The following is a 21,240-nucleotide window of genomic DNA, read 5'->3' as shown; positions in this document are numbered from 1 at the left end:
TTAATGCTTTTTTGTTTTATTAAATACTTGTGACTGTGTGAGAGCCTAGGCCAGATATACCCTTGGACAAATTCTTAGTAATGCTGGATTTTGACTTTGCTCTTGAATTTAGAGTATTGGTGAGATGTGGGATAAGTAGGTTAACAGATATTTAGGGAAATATGTGGAGAAATTGGGCACTATTACATCTATATAGATATTTATATTTTTCTTTGTCCTCTCCCTGACTACTCCCACTCATATTCCTTTGAAGTTTGATTAGAGATTTGGTTTGTTTGTTTTTTCCATTCAGGTTATGCACTTATACCATCAGCTAAATCGGACAACTTGTCGGACTCCAGCCATAGCGAGATCTCTTCACGGTCCAGCATCGTGAGCAATTGTTCTGTTGACTCCATGTCTACAACTCTACAGGATGAACGATGTTCTCAGACCATGGCAATCCCTGAATCCACTGGGACATTGGAAAAGACAGAGCACTCCTCAGGGATAGGAGACCATACTCAGCTTGGTCCTGGGTAAACCATCCTTATCTATGTTCAAATTATAAAACCTTAGCCAAGAGGCCATCAATCATTAAGCAGCATTCCCCATCTTAACCCTGTACCTTCCCTAAGTGGGAAAGTCACAAGACATTCCGTAAAAGAATATGAAGGTCAAGCACATATTCTCTATGCCGAATGTGGAAATAAGTACATTTTTAAAGATGTGTAGATGATTTCTTTTTCTTTTTGTGGTACTAGAGATTGAACCCCAGGACACTTTACCCCTGAGGTGCACCCCAGCCCTTTTTTATATTTTATTTTGAGACAGGATCTTGCTAAGTTACTGAGGCTAGCCTCAAACTTGCCATCCTCCTGCCTTAGCCTTCCCTCCCTGCTAGGGATGCTTATTTTTAAAGTGTTACTGACTTGAAGTAACTTCTAAATGATAGAAGTTACTAGGGCTCAGGATTTAACCCAATGGTAAATTTGCATGGTAGAGTGCTTACTACGTAGCATGTTCAAGGCTATGGGTTGGATCCCCAGCAACACCACCCCTCTCTTCCCCCCCCCAAAAAAAAAAAAGAAAAAGAAACTGGCTTTTAGTTTAAGGGTGTCTCGAAAATTATGTAATAGAAAGTACACCCTCACCAGGTGTGTTGGCACATGCCTGTAACCTGTAATCCCAACAACTCCGGAAGTTGAGGCAAGATGATGACAGGTTCAAAGCCAGCCTCAGCAACTTAGTAAGGCCCTAAACAACTTACTGAGACCCTGTCTCAAAAGTCTAAAAAAAAGCTGGAAGAATAGGAGAGGTTGGGGATGGAGGCTCAGTGGTTTAGTGCCCCTGGGTTGAACCCACAGTACCAAAAAAAACATGTACACCCAGTGTTGTACGTATCATAGACAGGTTGGGAAAGTGGTATCAGTCCTTAATCTTGTTTTCTGATATCATGATTTGAATAAGAATAAAGACCTTAAAAGAGCGTACTACAGGGATACTGCTACATCGATGTTCATAGCAGCACAATTCACAATTGCTAGACTGTGGAACCAACCCAGATGCCCTTCAATAGATGAATGGATAAAAAAAAATGTGGCATTTATACACCATGGAGTATTACGCAGCACTAAAAAATGACAAAATCATAGAATTTGCAGGGAAATGGATGGCACTAGAGCAGATTATGCTTAGTGAAGCTAGCCAATCCCTAAAAAACAAATACCAAATGTCTTCTTTGATATAATGAGAGCAACTAAGAACAGAGCAGGGAGGAAGAGCAGGAAGAAAAGATTAACATTAAACAGATACATGAGGTGGGATGGAAAGGGAGAGAAAAGGGAAATTGCATGGTAATGGAGGGAGACCCTCATTGTTATACAAAATTACATATAAGAGGTTGTGAGGGGAATGGGAAAATAAACAAGGAGAGATATGAATTACAGTGGATGGGGTAGAGAGAGAAGATGGGAGGGGAGGGAGGGGGGATGGTAGAGGATAGGAAAGGTAGCAGAATACAACAGTTACTAATAGGGCATTATGTAAAAAGGTGGATGTGTAACCGATGTGATTCTGCAATCTGTATTTGGGGTAAAATTGGGAGTTCATAACCAACTTGAATCTAATGTATGAAATATGATATGTCAAGAGCTTTATAATGTTTTGAACAACCAATAAAAAAAATTAAAAAATTGCAACGTTAAAAAAAAAAAAGAATAATGAGCTATCAAAGATTAATTTTTTAAAAAAAATTTTAACTCCAGTATGACTGGGTAACAAGAAGTCCCAATTATGTACACCTATAGTACACCAATTAAAAAAATGTAGAAAGAGAAAAAAAATTAACTTCCAATTTCTCTTTAGAATCTTCCAATTTCTTTTTAGAATCAAGCAAAATAGAAATCTTCAATAAAGCATCAAAAAGCTTTAAAGTGATTATTGTTAAGCTTCATCTACTTTAATATCTATTTTAAGGTATATTCTAGATTTCATAGAGTAAGTATTTTTATAAAAATTAGGGTTTTCTTTTTTTTTTTTTCCTTGTTTGTTTTTTGTTACTGTTGTTTTGTTTTTTTCCTGTCCTGGGGTCTAACTCAGGGCCCCAGGTATACTAGGCAAGCTCTCTACCACTGAACTACATCCCCAGCCCCAAATTCTAAATATTTTAGATGTCACAGACCATAAGATCTCTGTTACAACTACTTTGCCTTTATTGTTAACACCAAAACAGCTGTAGCCAATACATAAGCAAATCGGCATGACTATTTCCCATAAAACTTTATTTTTTTTAATATTTTTTAGCTGTAGTTGGACATAATATCTTTATTTTATTAATTATTTTTATGTGGTGCTGAGGATCGAATCCAGGGCCTCACACATGCTAGGCAAGTGCTCTACCTCTGAGCCACAATCCCAGCCCCCAATAAAACTTTATTTACAAAACTAGGCAGAGGACTGGATTTGACCTTGGCCTGTAGTTTGTTGACCCCTTTTCCATATTATAAATCAAAGGTTCGCAAATATTTTGTGAAGGACTAGATAGGAAATATTTTAGACCAGCAGGCTGCATATGGTTTTATTTAAGCCCTTTAAAATATAAAAAACCGTTCTTTGCTCCAGACCATACAAAAAAAAAAAAATGAGCTGTTAGCTAGATTTGGCCAATCAGCCTAAGTTTGAGGATCCCCCCAAAAATGATAGGATTCATTTAATAGATTGTGGGGGAAGTTGCTGTTTCCTTGGTACTATAATAGGCTAACTTCAAATATACCTTGAAAAGTAAAACATGGTTTCTTAAGCTGTGGATTCTTATGTCTGTATTCATTAGAGAAGAGTATATTGAAATAGAATGAAAAGGTTTACTTAATTTTATTCATTTCAAACCTTATCATTGCATTTTTCACTAAAAATGTATTTTTTAAAACTTTTTAGGAAACCTTGCCTAAGCATTTAAGTTTTTTTCATTGTATGTTTCTAGCTGTGTATGTTCTGTGTTTGTTATAGGAGCTTATACTTGGAATAGACAGAAGAAAGATTGCCCAATAAGCCAGTAAATTACTTCTAATTCTGTGTTATCTTCAATTGCAGGTGGATGCTTTCAAAACCATCTTTAATCAAGGGTTTAGCTGTCTCAGCTTCTATGAGCAATGAAGAGATTTCTCATGAGCATGTTGTTATTGAAGCAGCTGATAGTGGTCGTGGAAGTTGGACTTCCTGTTCAAGCAGCTCCCATGACAACTTTCAGAGCCTTCCAAACCCAAAAAGCTGGGACTTTTTGAACTCCTATAGGCATACTCATTTGGATGATCCCATTGCTGAAGTGGAACCCACTGACTGTGAGCCCTACTCCTGTCCTAAAGGCTGCTCTAGAACTTGTGGCCAGTGTAAGGGAAACCTAGAGACTAATCAGTTGAGACAAAGTTGGGCCTCCTCCAGTTCTCTCTCTGATACATATGAACCAAATTATGGGACAGTTAAACGGAGAGTATTGGAGAGCATCCCCACTGAGTCATCTGATAGCTTGGACCCAAAGGATGCCACTGACCCAGTTTATAAAACTGTCACTTCAAGCACAGAAAAGGGCTTGATTGGTAAGTTGTGTGCTTTGTTGTATACTTGGTATTCAGAGATTGTGGCAAAAAATAATATTAATAAGGCAGTGGAATATATTGGCCAGGATTTTATTCTTGGAAAAAATCATTCTCTTTGTCCCTAAAATTCATGGTTTCTCAAGAGTTTTGGAGCAGATATTCTAGCCATTAAAATAAAAAGTCTGGTGAGAAAATATGTAGTTAAGGAAATACATTTGACATGTTTTATTTTTTAAGATATTTTTGGTTCATTGAAGAATATCATCACATTACTATACAGTAGTAATAAAGATATTATTCTCTTTGTTATAAGGGGAAGAAATTATTTGGACCACAACTGCTAGGCATACATGGTAGAAACATTTATTCTTCTTGTTACTTTTAGGTAGTAAAAGTGAGAGGGGGAAATATGAGTGAGCTTAGTGGTAGAGCATATGCTTAGCATTCAGGAGGCCCTGGGTTCAATCTTCAGCACCATGAAAAAAGAAAGAAATCAATCTGAAACATTTTTCACTATACCTTCCTTTTGCATATCATTAGTGTACAAAATCATTTGGGAATTTCATTCTAGGCTTTCTTAGTGTATTTAGCCATCAAATAATATTTTTGAAAAATGTATTCCCTGAATTATATAAATATTTGAATAGTCCCTGCTTTTCTACATATGTGGAATGACTATTTGTTAAATCTATATTATTCATGATCAGTTCTTAATTCTATGACATAGTCATGATATCACATTTAATTACTAAAGTGTGCTTATTTTATAGTCACTTGTTAAATTGCACTATAGATTGGGTGTTTAGCTCTCATTTTGCGTGTGCGTCGGGGCGGTGGGGCGGGGGGGGGGGGTTGCTGGGGATTGCACCCAGGGCCTTGAGCATGCGAGGCAAGCACTCTACCAACTCAGCTATATCCCCATCCCCTAGAGACAGGGTCTCACTGAGTTGCTTATCACATTGTTTTTCCTAAGGTTGGCTTTGAACTTGCTATTCTCCTGTCTTAGCCTCTTAAACTGCTGGGATTACAGTTGTGTGCCACCACACCTAGCTAAAGTCACCATTAATTTTTAATGTCCACTGAAAATCAGAGAAATTTAATTTAAGATAAATTTTCTAAGATTATGTTTTTTTTTCTTCTCTATTTAATCCAAAAGCAGAAGTTAGAAGTAAGGTCCTAAAAAAAAAAGATGAGTTCATCTTTATGGGTAAAGTTAAATTTGTCCACATGCTTGATGGAGAACTAATCTGCCCAGTAGTACCACAGAACAGTGGTTCATGTCTCCAGGAAAGGGTGAAACAGCTCTCCAGCAACCCCAAACATCTTTTGAAAACTCGACTAGTCAACAGAGAATGATGGTTAGGGTGAACTTTTAAATGTTTGTCGTCTTTAGGACTAGTGTTAGTACAGGATGTGTCTCACACTTCTGTGATGTGAGTGCTAAACTGTAGAAGAAAGTTTATCATCAATATCATCTTCAGCACACTCTTTGAATGTTTATAAAACTTAACGTAATTGTATTTTAATGTAACCTGTGTTTTAAAACAGGTTTCAGTATTGTTTATTAAGGTAATCTGCTGTCATTATATTTAAATTTATTTTATCCATTTTAAGTTCTTTTGTCATCATAATAAGTTTCTGTGTGTGTTATTTCTACATTTTTCATTAACATTTCCACTGCTTATTTTTCATGCCAGTGTACTGTGTAACTTCACCCAAGAAGGATGATAGGTATAGGGAGCCACCTCCTACTCCTCCAGGATATATGGGAATTTCTTTAGCGGACATAAAAGAAGGACCCCACCTGCACCTAAAACCTCCAGATTATAGTGTGGCAGTGCAAAGGTCAAAGATGATGCATAACAGCCTTTCTAGACTGCCACCAGCTTCTCTCAGTAGCAGCCCTGTGGCGTGTGTTCCATCGAAGATTGTAACTCAGTCTCAGAGGCATAATTTGGAGCCATCCCATCCTAAACTAGCAGATGTGACTGATGCAGATAGTGAAGCAGATGGTATGTTGACAACCTACCTTAATGGGTCTTAAATGAATTGCTGAATTAATAGAAAATGATTTTTACTTTGGCTCTTTTGTGGTAATTAATGTTTTTTTTTAATACCTTAAAAATCTCTATCTAAAAAAATAAGAAATCCCTAAACATGATTGTATGTTTTGTTTTGTTTTTTTAAATAGAGATGCAAGCTGCTCTTTTTTGTGATCCCAGTACCTTTCTGCTGGGTCCCAATGGAGTATTCTTATGTTTGATAGAACAGCAACTTAGTCTAATAGGATAATTTTGAGAGGAAACACTTGACATCAGTAGAGTTGTGATTTACATCAACACATGGAAGTGTTTCAAATGCCAAATTGTCTGAAATTATGTTATTGATACAGTTCCTCTTATTTGCAATATCCTTGACTGACTTTGTACCTGTGGTAATAATTTGAAAAATAATTGGCTTTCTTAAATCAAGTTTTTTTGTTTGTTTTTTGTGGTACTGGGGATTGAACCCAGGAACTGTATCCTCAGTCTTTTTTATTTTGAGACAGGCTTCTCACTATATTACCCAGGTTGGCTTCGAATTTTGCAATCCTCCTGCCTCAGTCTCCTGAGTAGCTGGAATTGTAGACATGTACCACCACACTCAGCAGAAATAAATGAAGTTTTATCCTTTTGAACAGTAAAATAATAAAATTAATTAAAAACATTTATGAAATTCCAGGTTTTTTTCACCCTTTGTTGTGATCAGAAGTGTCATTACAATAAAATGTGGGCCTTGATGGGCTGTTAAGGATTTTTTTGTTGAAACTGATAAATTTTCTAACAGCAACAGATCACTAGATTATTACTCAATCTTCATTAACATGCTGATCTGCTATTTGTGGGTTTTTTTAATTTTCAGAAAATGAACAGGTGTCAGCTGTCTGACCATTGGATGACCCTTTTGAAGACCACCAAAAGTTTTGAAGAAGTGGACAGAAACCCTGATGATTCTGCAGGTCATTGCCAACAAATAGCTTACTGCTACTAACCCAGAGGTTTCATTCCTTATACTATGAGCAGTGAGATAGACCTGAGTGGTACTTGCTTTCATTTAATCTCTGAAGATGCAGTTTCCTCAGCTATTAATGCTGTGCCTGGATACCATTCTGCACTTTGTACACCATACCTGCCTTGGGACCACATTACAGAACCAATCCAAACTCAAGAGTCATCCCCATGTATATCACTGTAGATTTTCCTTTCACAAATTATTTTAAAGGTAGTGGTATTGTTATTTCCAAGCCATAGCTTGGACTAAAGGACAAATTCAAAATGTCTGCCAATATCAAGCTTTCTCTTGTATATTTAAAAAGTAATTTATTATTTAAAGTGTTGTGATTTTGTTTGTATGTGGGAGCCATTGTTAGATGATGTTTGTTTGAGGTGATAAAACTGTCTCTGGTCTGACTAAACAGAAGTCATCTTTGTAAAGATGCTGTGCTTGATCTATATGGAGATGTAACTTGATCTGAGCACCAATGTGATGGGGGGGGGCGGGGGACGGGTTCAGTTTGAGTAAACTAAGAAGCCCTTTGCAGTGGAAATGTTAGGAACCTTCTAGATCATGGTGTGAAATGAAGTTGCCACAGGGTTTCTTGTCAGACCTTTGGGAAAGGGGAGGGGAGGTAAAATGATAGGTGGAACCTTAATTTCCAAAGACTAATTCTTTCTGAAGTGAAAGTCATGCTGCATCTAATTATAAACTAAAAGTAAACCTAATAGAGAATGAGTTCTAGAGAATTCTACTCTAAGGAAACCCTAAACTAAAATTTCTGACAACTCAAGTATGGAGTTCATTTTTAAAAGAAGTATAATCATAGATGTTGTAATCATGAAGATGAATTTGCCCTTATGCATTGTCCTGCTACATATCCCACATCTCTCAGCACAAATTGCATCTAATCTTAATAAAACATGCAGCTCTGAGCCATCTCAGTAAAGCTCAGTAGCCCACCAAGGTACATAACTGGTTGAAAACTCTGTGGGAGAAAGAGGAGCTAGAAATGTAAAAATGATTGTCTCTTGGTTCTCATTTTAGCCCTTGAGGGACGTAGCTTTCTGGCCTCTTGGGCATGGCATTCTTAATTTAAATATTTAATTAAAATTCCAGTGACTATTTGCTGTATGAAGTAGATTTTTCACATTTTTTACAAATTAAATATAATGTTTTCTACTTGTATTTAAATTTTTTTCATTTGTTTTTTAATGTAAAGGCAAATGGGATTTTCATAAACTTCTGTGATAACCAAAAAAAAAAAAAAAGGAAGAAAAGGAGGGGAGAAAAAAAAGCCAAAGCCATTAAGGTGCACTATCCAAATCAACTTGGAGCCTAAGGATTTACTTCAAAATGGTTCTCCATATGTGACCATATAGGATTTAGTTAGTGACTTCTTTTTTAAGAATCTGTATTTTTTTCCTAGCTTTCTTTCTCTCTTATTTTCTTGCCTGTCTCCTTTATTAAAATTATAAATGAATTCCAGGTGATAAATCATAGCAATTCATTTTTCCCATCAAAATGATGATCTCCTGGGGGGGGGGGTGGGACATTAAGCTGAAACTTAAGCCTTAGAGATTAACCCCAGTATGTTAAAATAAAGCTAGATGGCTTCATAGCTTTCTTGGTTCTTTGAAGAGAAAAGTGAATCAAAAATCCTGGCTTGAAAGTCACACTCTAGTAATTTGGTCTATAAATAGTGGTTCTCTGATTATAAATTTTTTATTCTGTGATTTACATAACATCCTTTTTGTGTCCTCAGCAAAAAAAAAGAAAGAAAGATATTTTTGCTATAACCACCTTTTTATCAAGTTTGGGTATTTATTCTCACCATTTTATATCCATTACTCCAGAAAAAAAATATGTGCTATTTGCACAGCATCTGTTTATTTAGCAGGTCTTTCAAACCAAATGGAAGCCTTACTGTGTTTGTTCTTAGTGGTGTAAATAATACCTTGCTCAGAGAGTTGAGGCCTGTGGTTTTGGACTTGCACCATGTAGCTGCCTTTGTTGTATTTAGCTTTAACTGTGAGTGGATCAGCTGATCACATTGATCAGGAACTAAAACCAAATGCTTTGTAGTTTGATAAGTATAAATCCCTTACAAAATCATGAACTATTGACTTCTTTCAAAATTTAGGGTACATTTCTCAGTCTTGTCTTAGTTTCTTATATGACTAGAATGGGGAAGCCTTAACCTGTCCTTGCTCCAGTTCCAAATCCCTTTTTGTGTTTGTTTTATAAATTTAAACTTCATTGAAAAGACTAGTGCCCACTCTTCCCACCACAACTCTACATCTGCCAAAACTTGTAAAACAGTAAACCTTGAGTGTAAACTTTTGCCAAATGTTAAATTTCAGCAGAATCTCTTCTTATGCAAGATTTGGAGAATTAGTAAATCCAGTATATAGTTCCATTAAAGTTTATTGTAATTAACAGATTCTCATTTCCTCGAATAATGATTTCAAGATGATCTTTGGGGAGAAGAATCTTTTAATGGTGATAAGTTTTCGTGAAGGTGATAAGTCAGATAGATCATTGTCATCTATGTCACCTTCCTGAGCATCTCTCCTAGACAGGAAATGCAGCAGTAATCATGGGGATTTCTAAGAATGAACTTAGAAATGTGTTATTTATAAAATATTCTTTCCCCTGCCCCACCCCCCAAAAAAGTGGAGCAGGGGGAGTTTCTTTGTATAGTTAAAACAGTGATTGTTATTTGGATACAAAATATTATGTTAAAGTGTTTGTATCCCTTGAGCATTACTTAAAGGCTAGGGAAAAAAAAGGATGACTCTTCAGAAAAGTGTCAAATACATTTTTTAAATTTAAACTTGAACCCCAATTCATCTTTAGCTTTTGTTGTGCTTCTTTTAAGGCTTCTTTATTTTTGATATACAGAATGCGGTTACACTTGATCTTTTAAATTGAAACGGTAAGCTTATCAGCAAAAGACAAAAACAAAATTGCACCATTGTAATTATCAAAATAGCAACTATACTGCACAATTCAGTGATTGTAAGGTATCCTATAACAAGCAATGTTTGTCTCCTATTTTTTGATACCTCTTAAACTTATGTCTTTTAGAAAGACAGTGCCTCTGTATGCTTTTTGTATTTTTACTGAGTGTAAATATTTGTTATATTTTTGGTTAAGAGAATGTAAAAGTACCATTTATTATTACCATATCTACTGATAACATTGGTGGAATCAATAAAGAGTCTACATTAACCTTCTCTGTACTTTATTGCAAATGTATGGAATAGATGAAATAATTACACGTGTGCACTCAAGAGTGCTGTTCTGGGATCTGTGTTGGTTAGAAGGCGGCCTTATGTTTTTAAGTGTGCAGAGAAATTGAAGTGGTCTGTTTTTGTTGATCATATGGAATCTGTGAAACAATGGTTTGTTTAGGTTAAAGTTGTATCTTGATTACAAACCAATTAAGAGTGACTTAAACTCCATTAGGGATTGTTTTTCTTTTATAACAGAAAAGTCACCAGACAAACTGTTCAGGGCTGATATAGTAACTCTACAGTGCTGTAAGGGACTTGGAGAACCTGACAGACCCCAAGGAGTCACCTCAGTACTTCAGGAAGGGAAGAACTTAGAGGAAAATAAACAAATGTATGTCTCTTTTTATTAGCAAAGCGAAAGGTTTTTCAGAAGTTCCATTTGTGTATTTCTACTTAACATCCCATCAAAACTGCTGTATGACCTCTGAGGAGATTAGGGAAGTGATCTGATCTGAGCATTTGATACCCCAAACAAAATTGGAGTTCTTTTCAGTGAAAAAGGAAAGAATGGGTATCAACTGGGCAGCATACTACTGCCAACTCCTTTGGACAAGTATGTGGTAATGCAGTCTTTTTATGGGACAGGGTCCTGTTGAGGAAGAAGGAAATTGTGCTTCAGCACCCCTTTGTAAAATCTCCAGTCATCCCTCTGAATCCAGAGAATGTTACTCCTATAGTAACCAAGTCTTCTTAGTTCTCCCTTTTCAACATATACACCACGTTTTCCCAGGCTGTTTTTTCCCCAGACAGGCTCTCTAGTCTCTCTAGTTTTTTCTTCGATTTAGAAAATATTAAACACAAATGAAGTTAGCTGGATAACAGCTAGCCAAAAGCATTATACCCTGTCCAGGAATTTGTAAAAGTTACTTTATTTGGGAGAAGAATCTAGATGTAATAATTAAACACTTTGGGGATAAGATTACTTTGGATTATCTGTTGGGCCTAAATGCCAGCAGAAGCGTCCTCATAAGAAAAAGAAAAAGAAGGGAAATACACAGAAGAAAAGCCATAATGAAGACAGAGCAGACAGATGTAGCCACAAGTTAAGTAATGCCAACAGCAGGAAATGGAAGAGATGGAGAGTTCTAGAGCCTCCAGGGGATGTGCTGCCCTGCTGACCTCTTCATTTTGGACTCTGGCCTTGAGAACTTTGAGATAATACATTTCTACTGTCTTAAGCCACCCAGTTTTTGATAATTTTTTAATAGTTCTAGGAAAATAACTTTATTTGCCTATTTTGGGGGGACCCAGACCCTGTAGTTCAGCAATGTGGTGATCTATAAGCAAACCTCAGGAACCTCCTTCAACTCTCCCCACTCCCAGGAAGCATGTGATTAATCTAGGAGAGAGAACTGGTTGTCACAGAGATGGTCTCCACCACAGCCTAGTCAGCCTATTGTTTTTCTCCCTTTCAAGGTACGTATGTACCAGTATTGTGATTTTAATTGTAATTTCCATAATGATTGATTAATAATATGCATCTTTTCAAATACTTATTGGCTATTTGGATACTATTGCAAAGTGTTTAGGTTTTTGTTTTCTATTTGTTAAAATATATGAATGCATAATTAACTTATAATGAGCTTATATATCTAGCAATCTTGCAATGTCCACTTAGAATCTAACACTTGGGGGCTGGGAATGTGGCTCAAGTGGTAGCGCGCTCGTCTGGCATGTGTGTGGCCCGGGTTCGATCCTCAGCACCACATACCAACAAAGATGTTGTGTCTGCCGATAACTAAAAAAATAAATAAATATTTTTTAAAAAAAAGAATCTAACACTTTATGGATTCTTTTGGATTATTCTGCATGCTTAAATGCTCATAAAAACCTTATTTCTGGCCATTTTACATTTTTTTCTTATTACATTGACCAAAATATTCAGTTCTGTGTTAGGGAGAAGTGGTCAGAGTGGAATTCCTATCTTTGTTCCTGATCTCAGGGAAATCTTTCAGAAATCACCTTTAAGCATGCTGTTTGCTGTGGTGTTCATGAGTTTAAGGAAATCCCCTTTTACTTATATTTTGTTAAAAAGGATTTATGATTTAGCCAGCCATGGTGGTACACAACTATAATTCCAGCAAGTCAGGCAGCTGAAGCAGGAGAATCACAAGTTCAAAGCCAGCCTCGGCAGTTTAACAAGATCCTGTCTCAAAAAGGACTGGGGAGGACTGGGGGTTGTACCTCAGTGCTTGCCTAGCATATGTGAGTCACTGGGTTCGATCCTCAGCACAACATAAAAATAAATAAAGGTGTTGTGTCCATCTACAACTAAAAAATATATTTAAAAAAAAAAAAGACTGGGGATACAGCTCAGTGATAGATTGGCCCTGTGTTCAATTCCTGCTACCACCAAAAAAAAAAAAATTTACAGTTTATTGTCAATCACTTTTCTTGAATCTATTGATGATCCATCAAGTTGTTTTTTCATTATCTGTTACTGTGGTCTTTAAGGGAAGTTTATAGTATTAAATGCATACATGAAAAAGAAAGACTGAATGTTGATTAAGCGTTATTCTCAAGAAACCAAAATAATAACAGAGAATTAAACCTAAATAGGAAATAGTTAATAGCAGAAATTAGTGAAATATATAATATGTCCCCCAAAAAGGTTAACAAACAATAAGTTATTCTTTGAAAAGAATGATAAAATTGACAAACTGTTGGTGATCAACATAAGGAAAAGGACATAATTAATGTCAAGACTGAAGAATAATCATGACTGTAAAGTTTACTAAAGAGAATGACATAGGGATTGATATTAAAACAGTTTATGGGGTGTGGTTCTGTGGTAGAGCATTGGGTTCAATTCTCAGTACCACAGAAAGAACAAAAAGTAACTTACCAAAACTTTAACAAGGAGGGACAAATTTTTGTAGTCCTATAATAAAGAAATTGGACGTAACATTTTTCCATTCCTTGATGGTCTCATGGATAGATTATACCAGAAAAAGAGAAAAAATAACATTGAATTTATATAACAAAATCTTAAATATAGGAATGTCGGAATATCTTAAATAGGAGACAATGCCATCAAAAATAATTAAGTCTCTCTGTTCCTCCCTACTTAACAGACAGCCAGTCGCTGGGTCACTAGGGCTGCTTTCAACTCTAGCACTATTGCCATCAGTGACCCCAACTACACCATTAACATGTCCCAGTATGAGTTCACCCATCATGAGGTCAATGGCACAGTCTAGGATGAGAATAGGAAGCTTGTGGTCAGTGGAAAGTCCATCTCCCAGGAGCGGGATTCCCAGCATCGAAGAGGGTGATGCTGGTGCTGAATGTGTTTTGGAGTCCACTGGTGTCTTCATTACCACAGAGAAGGCTGGGGCTTATTGAAGGGCAGCACCAAAAGAGTCATCATCTCTGCCCCTTTTGCTGATGTCTCATGTTTGTGATGGGTGTGAGCCATGAGAAGTGTGACAGCTTCCCTCAAGATAGTCAGCCGTACCTCCTGCACCACCAACTGCTTAGCCCCCTTGGCCAAGGGCATCCTTGACACCTTTGACGTTGTGGGAGAACTCATGACCACAGTCCATGCCATGACTGCTGGGGCTGACATTGCCCTTAACGACCACTTTGTCAAGTTCATTTTCTGGTATAACAATGGGATGGTGGACCTTGTGGTCCCCATGGCCTCCAAGGAGTTGAGTCCGCAGACCACCTACCCCAGCATGAACACAGAGGAAGAGAGAGGCCCTCAGCTGCTGGGGAGTCCCTGCCCCAACTCAGTCCCTCAACACACTGAGAACTCTCCTCCTAGTTTCCATCACAGACCCCTAAAAAAGGGAAAGGACTAGCAAGCCCTGTTATTAAAAACCATCAAGAAAGTCACTGTACCCAAAAAATAAATAATTGATATATTTGCCTATATTTTTTTTCTTTTTTAGTTATTCATGGGCACAATATATTTTGTTTATTTTTATGTGGTGCTAAGGATCGAACCCAGTGCCTCACATTTGTGAGGCAAGCGCTCTGCCACTGAGCCACAACCCCAGCCCCATATTTGCCTGTATTAAAAACACTCATCAAAATTACTATTTGTAAAAAAGTTCAGAGAACTGGGTGCAGTGGTACATGCCTATAATCCCAGTAGCCTGGGGCAGGAGGATCAAGAATGCAAAGCCAGCCTCAGCAAGACCCCAAGCAACTCAGTAAGACCCTCTAAATAAAATATGAAAGGGCTGGAGATATGTCTCAGTGGTAAAGTGCCCTTGAGTTCAATCCCCAGTAGCAAAAAACAAAAGGCTTAGTTGGGAAACACTTAATTCTTAATAACCTTCAAAGACTTGTATTCAGAATATATAAAGTGTTTCTATATACAAAAGAAAAATCCCAATTAAAAAAAATAGTCAAAAGAAATGTGCACAAGTCTATAATTCCAGCAGTTTGAGAGGCTGAGGCAAGAGGATAGCAAGGTCAGCCTCAGCAATTTTGCAAGACCCTGTCTCAAAAAATAAAAAGTGCTGGGGATATGACTCAGTGGTTAAGTTCTCCTGGGTTCAAATCCCTGGCACCAAAAAAAAAAAAAAAAAAGAGGCTTTAGCATTTTATAGAAGAGAAAAAGCTATTGATAAACACATGGAGAGGTGCTTAATCTCATTTAAAAACCTCTGTAGGTCTGAATGGACAACAAGGTGTTAACTGCCCTCTCTGTGGAGTTGTAATGGCAGGTGATCCTAGGTAGAAAACTGCTTAGGAAGAAAGGAAAGTAAGAGGATGGACTCCAAGGGGAAATATGGTAAAAAATACACAGGATCCACTAGGTGGCCTCATACTACAACGTGATTTTTTTTTTTTTTTTTTTTTTTTTTAGTGGTAGATGGACAGCATGCCTTTATTTATTTTTGTATGCAATGCTAAGGATCAAACCCATTACCTCACACATGCTGGGCAAGTGCTCTGCCATTGAGCCACAGCCACAGCCCTTGAGGGTCTTCTTTAAAGAGATTAGAGGTAATCTCTCATCTTTCCAGATGCAGACCCTCGTGATATATTTGAGAAGAATTTTCCTTCACAAAAGTAATGATCTGGGAGCATTTTCAAAAGAGATAATTCCAGGAAATTTTAAGCAGATTCTGGTTGGATAATCTTGGAACAACAGTGAATGAATAATATAGCTGCAACTAATTCCTAATGCAGGTGTGGGCAGAGGATGTAGAACACTTCGTGAGTATTGGTCTTTTCCAGGGATCCCAAGAGAAATCTATTGAAAATACAAAAGGTTGCATTCTGAACTGGAATGCAAAGCCGGTAAGATGCATAAGAACCAGTCAAAATTCTAACAGGATATACAAAAGAGCTATATTTTTCAAAGATCCTCCAGCAATTGCTCATCTTTTCTGACCAGTTGGCATTTGAATAAACTTAAAGTACTTATGTACTTGTAGTTTGCATTTCCATGGTTATTAGTCTGGTTAAGCTCCCTTCGGCTTTGTGTCCACCATTGGATTTTCTTTTTTTGAGGTGCCTTTTTAAGTCTATTTTCTTTTAATTGTAGGTGTTCTTTATATATTCTGGACGTGACTCTTTTTAGTTTTACCTATGGTAAAATCTTTACTCTGGCTTATTTTGTCATACCCTTAATGGTGTCTCTTCCATGAAGAGAAGTTCTTTTTTTTTTTTTAGAGAGGGAAAGAGAATTTTTAAATATTTTTTAGTTTTCGGTGGACACAACATCTTTATTTTATTTTTATGTGGTGCTGAGGATCGAACCCAGCACCCAGCGCATGCCAGGTGAGCGTGCTACCGCTTGAGCCACATCCCAGCCCAAGAAGTTCTTATTTCTAAACCAGAGAAAGTTATTTTCCTTTATGGTTTTTGAATATAGTATGAGGTAGGAATCAGATTTCATCCCTCTTTCTACAAATCACTCCTATACCCTTTAGTGAAAGGATATTTCCCACTGCATTTCAGTGCCATCTTTGCTATAAATCAAGTGTGTGTCTATATACATATTTATTTCTGGGATCTGTATTGCCTTACTGGTCTGCTTTTCTCCATTTCCCGACACCACACTATCTTAATCATTCTGACATTATAAATCCCATATTGTTCTTTTTCAAGAGTATCTTAGTTCTTTTATCATTTTATTTCCAAGTAGATTTCAGAACTAGCACATCAGGGCTGGGGTTGTGGCTCAGTGGTAGAGCACTTCCCTAGCATGTGTGAGGCACTGGCTTCGATTCTCAGCCACGAATATAAATAAATGAGTTTAAAAAACAAAAAGATCCATCAACAACTAAAGACATTAAAAAAAAAAAACTAGCACATCAGCTTTCACACACATGCACTAGCATGTTTACATAAACAATTGCAATTTTGATTGGAATTTTCTTGAGTTTATTTATCCTTTTTTTTTTTTTTTTTTTGAGGTGTACCAGGGATTGAACTCAGGGGCACTTGACCACTAAGCCACATCTCCAGCCCTATTTTGTATTTTTTTTAGAGACAGGGTCTCACTGAGTTGCTTAGTTACTTTTAGTAAGGCTGGCCCTGAACTCACGATCCTCCTGTCTCAGCCTCCGGAGCCACTGGGATTACAGGCATGCACCACTGCACCCAGCTATTTGTTTATATTTTCTATTATTTTATTGTTTTGGTTTAAAAACATTCATACTTTTCATGTAAAATTTATTTTTTGGTTTTTGGTGTTTGCCTTTATAAACAGTAGCTTTTAAATTTTCAGTTTTTAATTATTTTGTTTTCATAAATAGAAATAAAATTGATTTTAATGTTTATCCATCAGCCTTACTAAATTTACCTCTAATGATTAATAGTTTAAAGTTTCTACATAAAATTTACAGCTAAAGATAGTTCCATTTCTTCCTCCTTCTTACTCTTTTTATTATTTTATTAACCAGAACTTTCAGTATATGCTAAAAGTGGTGAAGATAAGGAAAATTCAACCTTTCACTATGAAATACAATGTTTACTTTAAGTTCTAAGTCTAAGTTCTTTATTGAACTAAGAAAGTGCTCTTTAGTCCTAGTTTTCTCAAACTTATCATTAATGTTGAACTCTGTCAAATGCTTTTTCTGCATCTATTGAGATCATTGTGATTTTTTTCTCCTTTATTTTATTAATGTAATGTTCCAGTTATTATGGCTATATAACAAATCAACCCAAAACAGTGTCATTTAAAAAAAAAAAAATTGGGGACTGGGGTTATGGCTCAATGGTAGAGCGCTCACTTAGCACATGTGAGGCACTGGTTTCAATCCTCAGCATCACATAGAAATAAATAAAATAAAGGTATTGTGTCCAACTACAACTAAAAAAATATTTTTAAAAAAATTATTGTGCTTGTTATGAGTTAGGAATTTACACTTGTGTCTGCCCCACAGGACTGAGGCCTTAACAGGAATTACTTGAAGGACCCTATCGCTGGCAATTATTCGAGGCCTCAGTTCCTGATAACATGGACCTCCCCTCTCTATAGGTCTCTCCCTGTGGGCTGATTCTGCCTCCCTTGTTTCATGGAGGCTAGATTTTAAGGACATTTTGAAAAATAGGGCCAAGGAAGTCATCACTCTTCATCACCTGGCCCCTGAAGTCCCTCGGTGTCACTGTTCCACATTATGCTCATAATGTTTCACCCAGGTTCAGTGGCGGGGAATCGGGGGAAGTAGACTTGATGAAGTGGCAAGCTTCTGGAAGAATGTGGGGGACAGAAAATATTGCTGTATGCTGTAGCCCTTTTTGGAAAATGCAGACTGCCACACATGGTCACCTGATGGCCAGGCCTTCCTCTAGGAGGAGCCCCTTGATTAAGATCCAAAACTGTGACTTGCTGCTAACAAATAGAAAATGGCAGAAGTGAGGGGGTATCATTGCACAGTTATCTTCTAGAAGAACCACCGTGCTAACAGGCTAGTTCTAGAGACTCTTCTTGGCTTGAAGTTAGTGGACATGTTGAGGAAACCCATGGCACAGGGAACTGCAGAAGATCTCTAGGAACTAAGGAAGGCCTCCAACCTGCAGTCGCCAAGAAGTGGGAGCCTCAGTTCTTGACCAGCTCGAGTGAGCTTCGACCCTAATGAAGCCCTAGACTACAACCCAGTGGTTGACTCCCTAAGTAGCCTTGTGAAGCCTTAAGCTGGCCAGGACTCCTGACCTAGTGAACTGGGGAGATAATAATAATATGCTGTTTTAAGCTGCAAACTTCGTGGTGTAATGCAGCAGTAAGTGACTAGAATACCACTTGTTAGCCCTGTGGCCCTGGGGAAGTCGCAGATATCCCCCTGTGCCTGGTTTTCTCATTCTTAAAACAGGACACAACAATAACCCATCTATAGTTGCCATGAGGATGAAATGAGTTCACACACCTGTGATTTTTTTTGGCATTACCCAGCACATAGAATGTGCCCAGTAACTGAAGTGTGTCATCAGTGCCCTAAGATTATATGCTGCTGCTGCTTTCTCTCTCTCCCTCACGTCTTCCACTATTCACACCTCTGTAGTTTAGTGTCTGAATTCATTTCATCGCGCTAGAATTTTCTTTCATTCCTCAGGATAGTCTTGGCTGGCCAACACCCCCTTTATCTAGTGCTCATTTATCTGACAGCCTCAACTATTCAAAATAGAATTAAGATACTCCAAAAATTAAAATAGACTCATGTAGAAAATAGACTAAAGTTTTATTTTTTACTTGCTGATGAGACTTAAAAGCTCCTCCTCAGATGTGGGAGGCCACCACTTCATGTGACCAGCATTTTTCTCTCCTGATTGGTTTGAGGCACTGTGGGTCATTTCCAGTGATCTGGCCACTTTCAAGTGGCTGTAGACAGTAGCCCAGATCTTGAGAGTAGTAAAAATGTAACAAATGTGTCCTCATGTGTCCTCATGTCCTCATGCCTTCCTGCAGCCCCCAGGGTTGAGCTACACCTACCTGTTCCTTTGTGATATTAACCCTTTGCCCTGTTTGGGATAGAATGTTCCATGGAAACACCCTTTGTGTGTCCCCTTCTCTTATTCTGCCTTTGGGTGTGGCCTACTTAATGTCAGTCACTCTGCTGACAGCAGGCATCATGAAGCTAGACTCAGCCCCTTGAAACCTGACCCCTTGCCTCATTTGAAAGGCTTCTCCTCAATAAAGAGAGTCAGCACACCAGCGTGTGCACCTGTGCTCCCTCGCTCTCTCTTTCTGGGGACCCTTAAATTCAGAGGAGCCGTCACAGGACCCCCAAAGAAAAGGGTATCTGTCTTTTGTTGTTATTTCGCGCGGCCCAGTTCACCTGGAGTGACCCTGAGTGTGTTTGTCAGAGCTGTCTTATTTCATAAGCCAAAGCACACTCACTGTAAGTCAAAATTTAAAATGGTAAGTGGGGAAAAAAAAATAAAAAATAAAATAAAATGGTAAGTGGAGCCAGGTACGATGATGCCCACCCATGAACCCAGCTACTCAAGAGCCTGAGGCAGGACCACTTGAGTCCAGGAGTTCAAGTTCAAGGCCAGTTTGGGCAACATAGCAAGACCCTGTCTCAAGAAATTCATACAGATAAAAATTAAAATGATGAGTGGAAAACTACAAGGAAGCATATTCATACCAAGAACTTGATTCAAACAACCTAAGAGGGAAAGAACCTGAAAAAAAGCAGCGTGATGCACAGACAGCTGACTTCTGGGATCTCTTTTTTTTTTTAAAGAGAGAGAGAATTTTTTAAACATTTATTTCTTTTAGTTATTGGCAGACACAACATCTTTATATGTGGTGCTGAGGATCGAACCTGGGCCGCACTCGTGCCAGGCGAGCGCGCTACCGCTTGAGCCACATCCCCAGCCCTCTGGGATCTCTTGAAGGTACCACTGAACAAGTGCCCTGTCTTGTTGGACAATGCACTGATCCTTTCCAAATCTCAATTTCCACATTGATTTATCAAGAGGGGCTCAAGCAAAGTCCCTTCTGCTGATTAGGAGAGCTGAATGTTTGCAGGCAGGTAACATATTTTGTATAATATTAGGTTAATGTGGGCTGGAATTGTGGCTCGGCAGTAGAGCTCGCCTAGCACGGGCGGGACCCAGGTTTGATCCTCAGCACCAAATAAAAATAAAGGGATTGTGTTGTGTCCATCTACACCTAAAAAATAAAAAAAACTATTAGGTTAATGTAATTTTTAAAAAATTTCTATAATATCACTAAAGATATCAACAGTAGTCGGGCACAATGGCATAAACTTGTAATCCCAGCAGCTCAGGAGGCTGAGACAGGAAGATGGCAAGTTCAATACCAGCCTCAGCAATTTAGTGAGGTCCTAAGCAACTTAGACACTATCTCAAAAAATAAAAAGGACCAGGAATATAGCTCAGTGGTAAATTGCCCCTGGGTTAAGCCCCCAGTAATGCTCCCACCCTGCAAACTGTCCCCCCACAAACAATCTCAACAACAGAAAAATAACTCAATTTAAAAAATGGGACAAAGAATCAGAATAGACATGTCTCCAAAGAAAATACACAATTGACTAATACATACAAGAATGCATAACCTCATTACCATTAGGGAAATGCAATTCAAAGCCATAAGAAGGTATTATACCCATTAGAATGGTTCCTATTTTTTTAAAAAACAATTTAAAGGACAGGTAAGGTGTCACATCTATAACCTCAAAAAAAAATCTTTCATCCTGGTGGTGCTGAGAATCGAACCCAGGGCCTTGTGCATGTGAGGCAAGCACTCTACCAGCTGAGCTATATCCCCAGCCCTCTAATTTCAAATTTTTAAAATGAGCTGCTAATGTAGCTTAGTGAGTTCTTGCCTAACATGTAGACAGCCCTGTGTTCAGTCCCCAGCACGGCAAAAAAATAATAAATAATAACAAATGTTGAGAATG

The 21,240-nt window shown here is 37.8% G+C and overlaps 1 protein-coding gene and 1 pseudogene across 4 annotated transcripts in view; both read left to right on the top strand.

The window, feature by feature from the left end:
* Rapgef6 (Rap guanine nucleotide exchange factor 6) overlaps positions 1 to 10,340 on the top strand; it is an 83,975-nt gene extending 73,635 nt beyond the window's left edge. For all 4 annotated transcript variants that reach the window (XM_058586554.1, XM_046467685.2, XM_058586555.1 and 1 more), the window contains 4 exons: positions 293 to 518; positions 3,571 to 4,073; positions 5,771 to 6,085; positions 6,975 to 10,340. In XM_058586554.1, the coding sequence (XP_058442537.1) occupies positions 293 to 518; positions 3,571 to 4,073; positions 5,771 to 6,085; positions 6,975 to 7,000 (1,070 nt within the window). In that variant the 3' untranslated portion in view covers positions 7,001 to 10,340. The remainder of the gene's footprint in view (positions 1 to 292; positions 519 to 3,570; positions 4,074 to 5,770; positions 6,086 to 6,974) is intronic.
* A 3,153-nt stretch (positions 10,341 to 13,493) lies between these two features.
* Positions 13,494 to 14,664, top strand: LOC124109156 (glyceraldehyde-3-phosphate dehydrogenase-like; annotated as a pseudogene).
* Positions 14,665 to 21,240: the final 6,576 nt, after the last annotated feature.

The sequence above is a fragment of the Marmota monax genome, unplaced genomic scaffold (genome assembly GCF_021218885.2).
Source record: "Marmota monax isolate L192 unplaced genomic scaffold, Marmota_monax_Labrador192_F-V1.1 WCK01_AAM20220418_F8-fsc00415, whole genome shotgun sequence".
NCBI classification, from domain to species: Eukaryota; Metazoa; Chordata; class Mammalia; order Rodentia; family Sciuridae; genus Marmota; species Marmota monax.
This window is presented reverse-complemented; position numbering and strand designations above follow the sequence as displayed.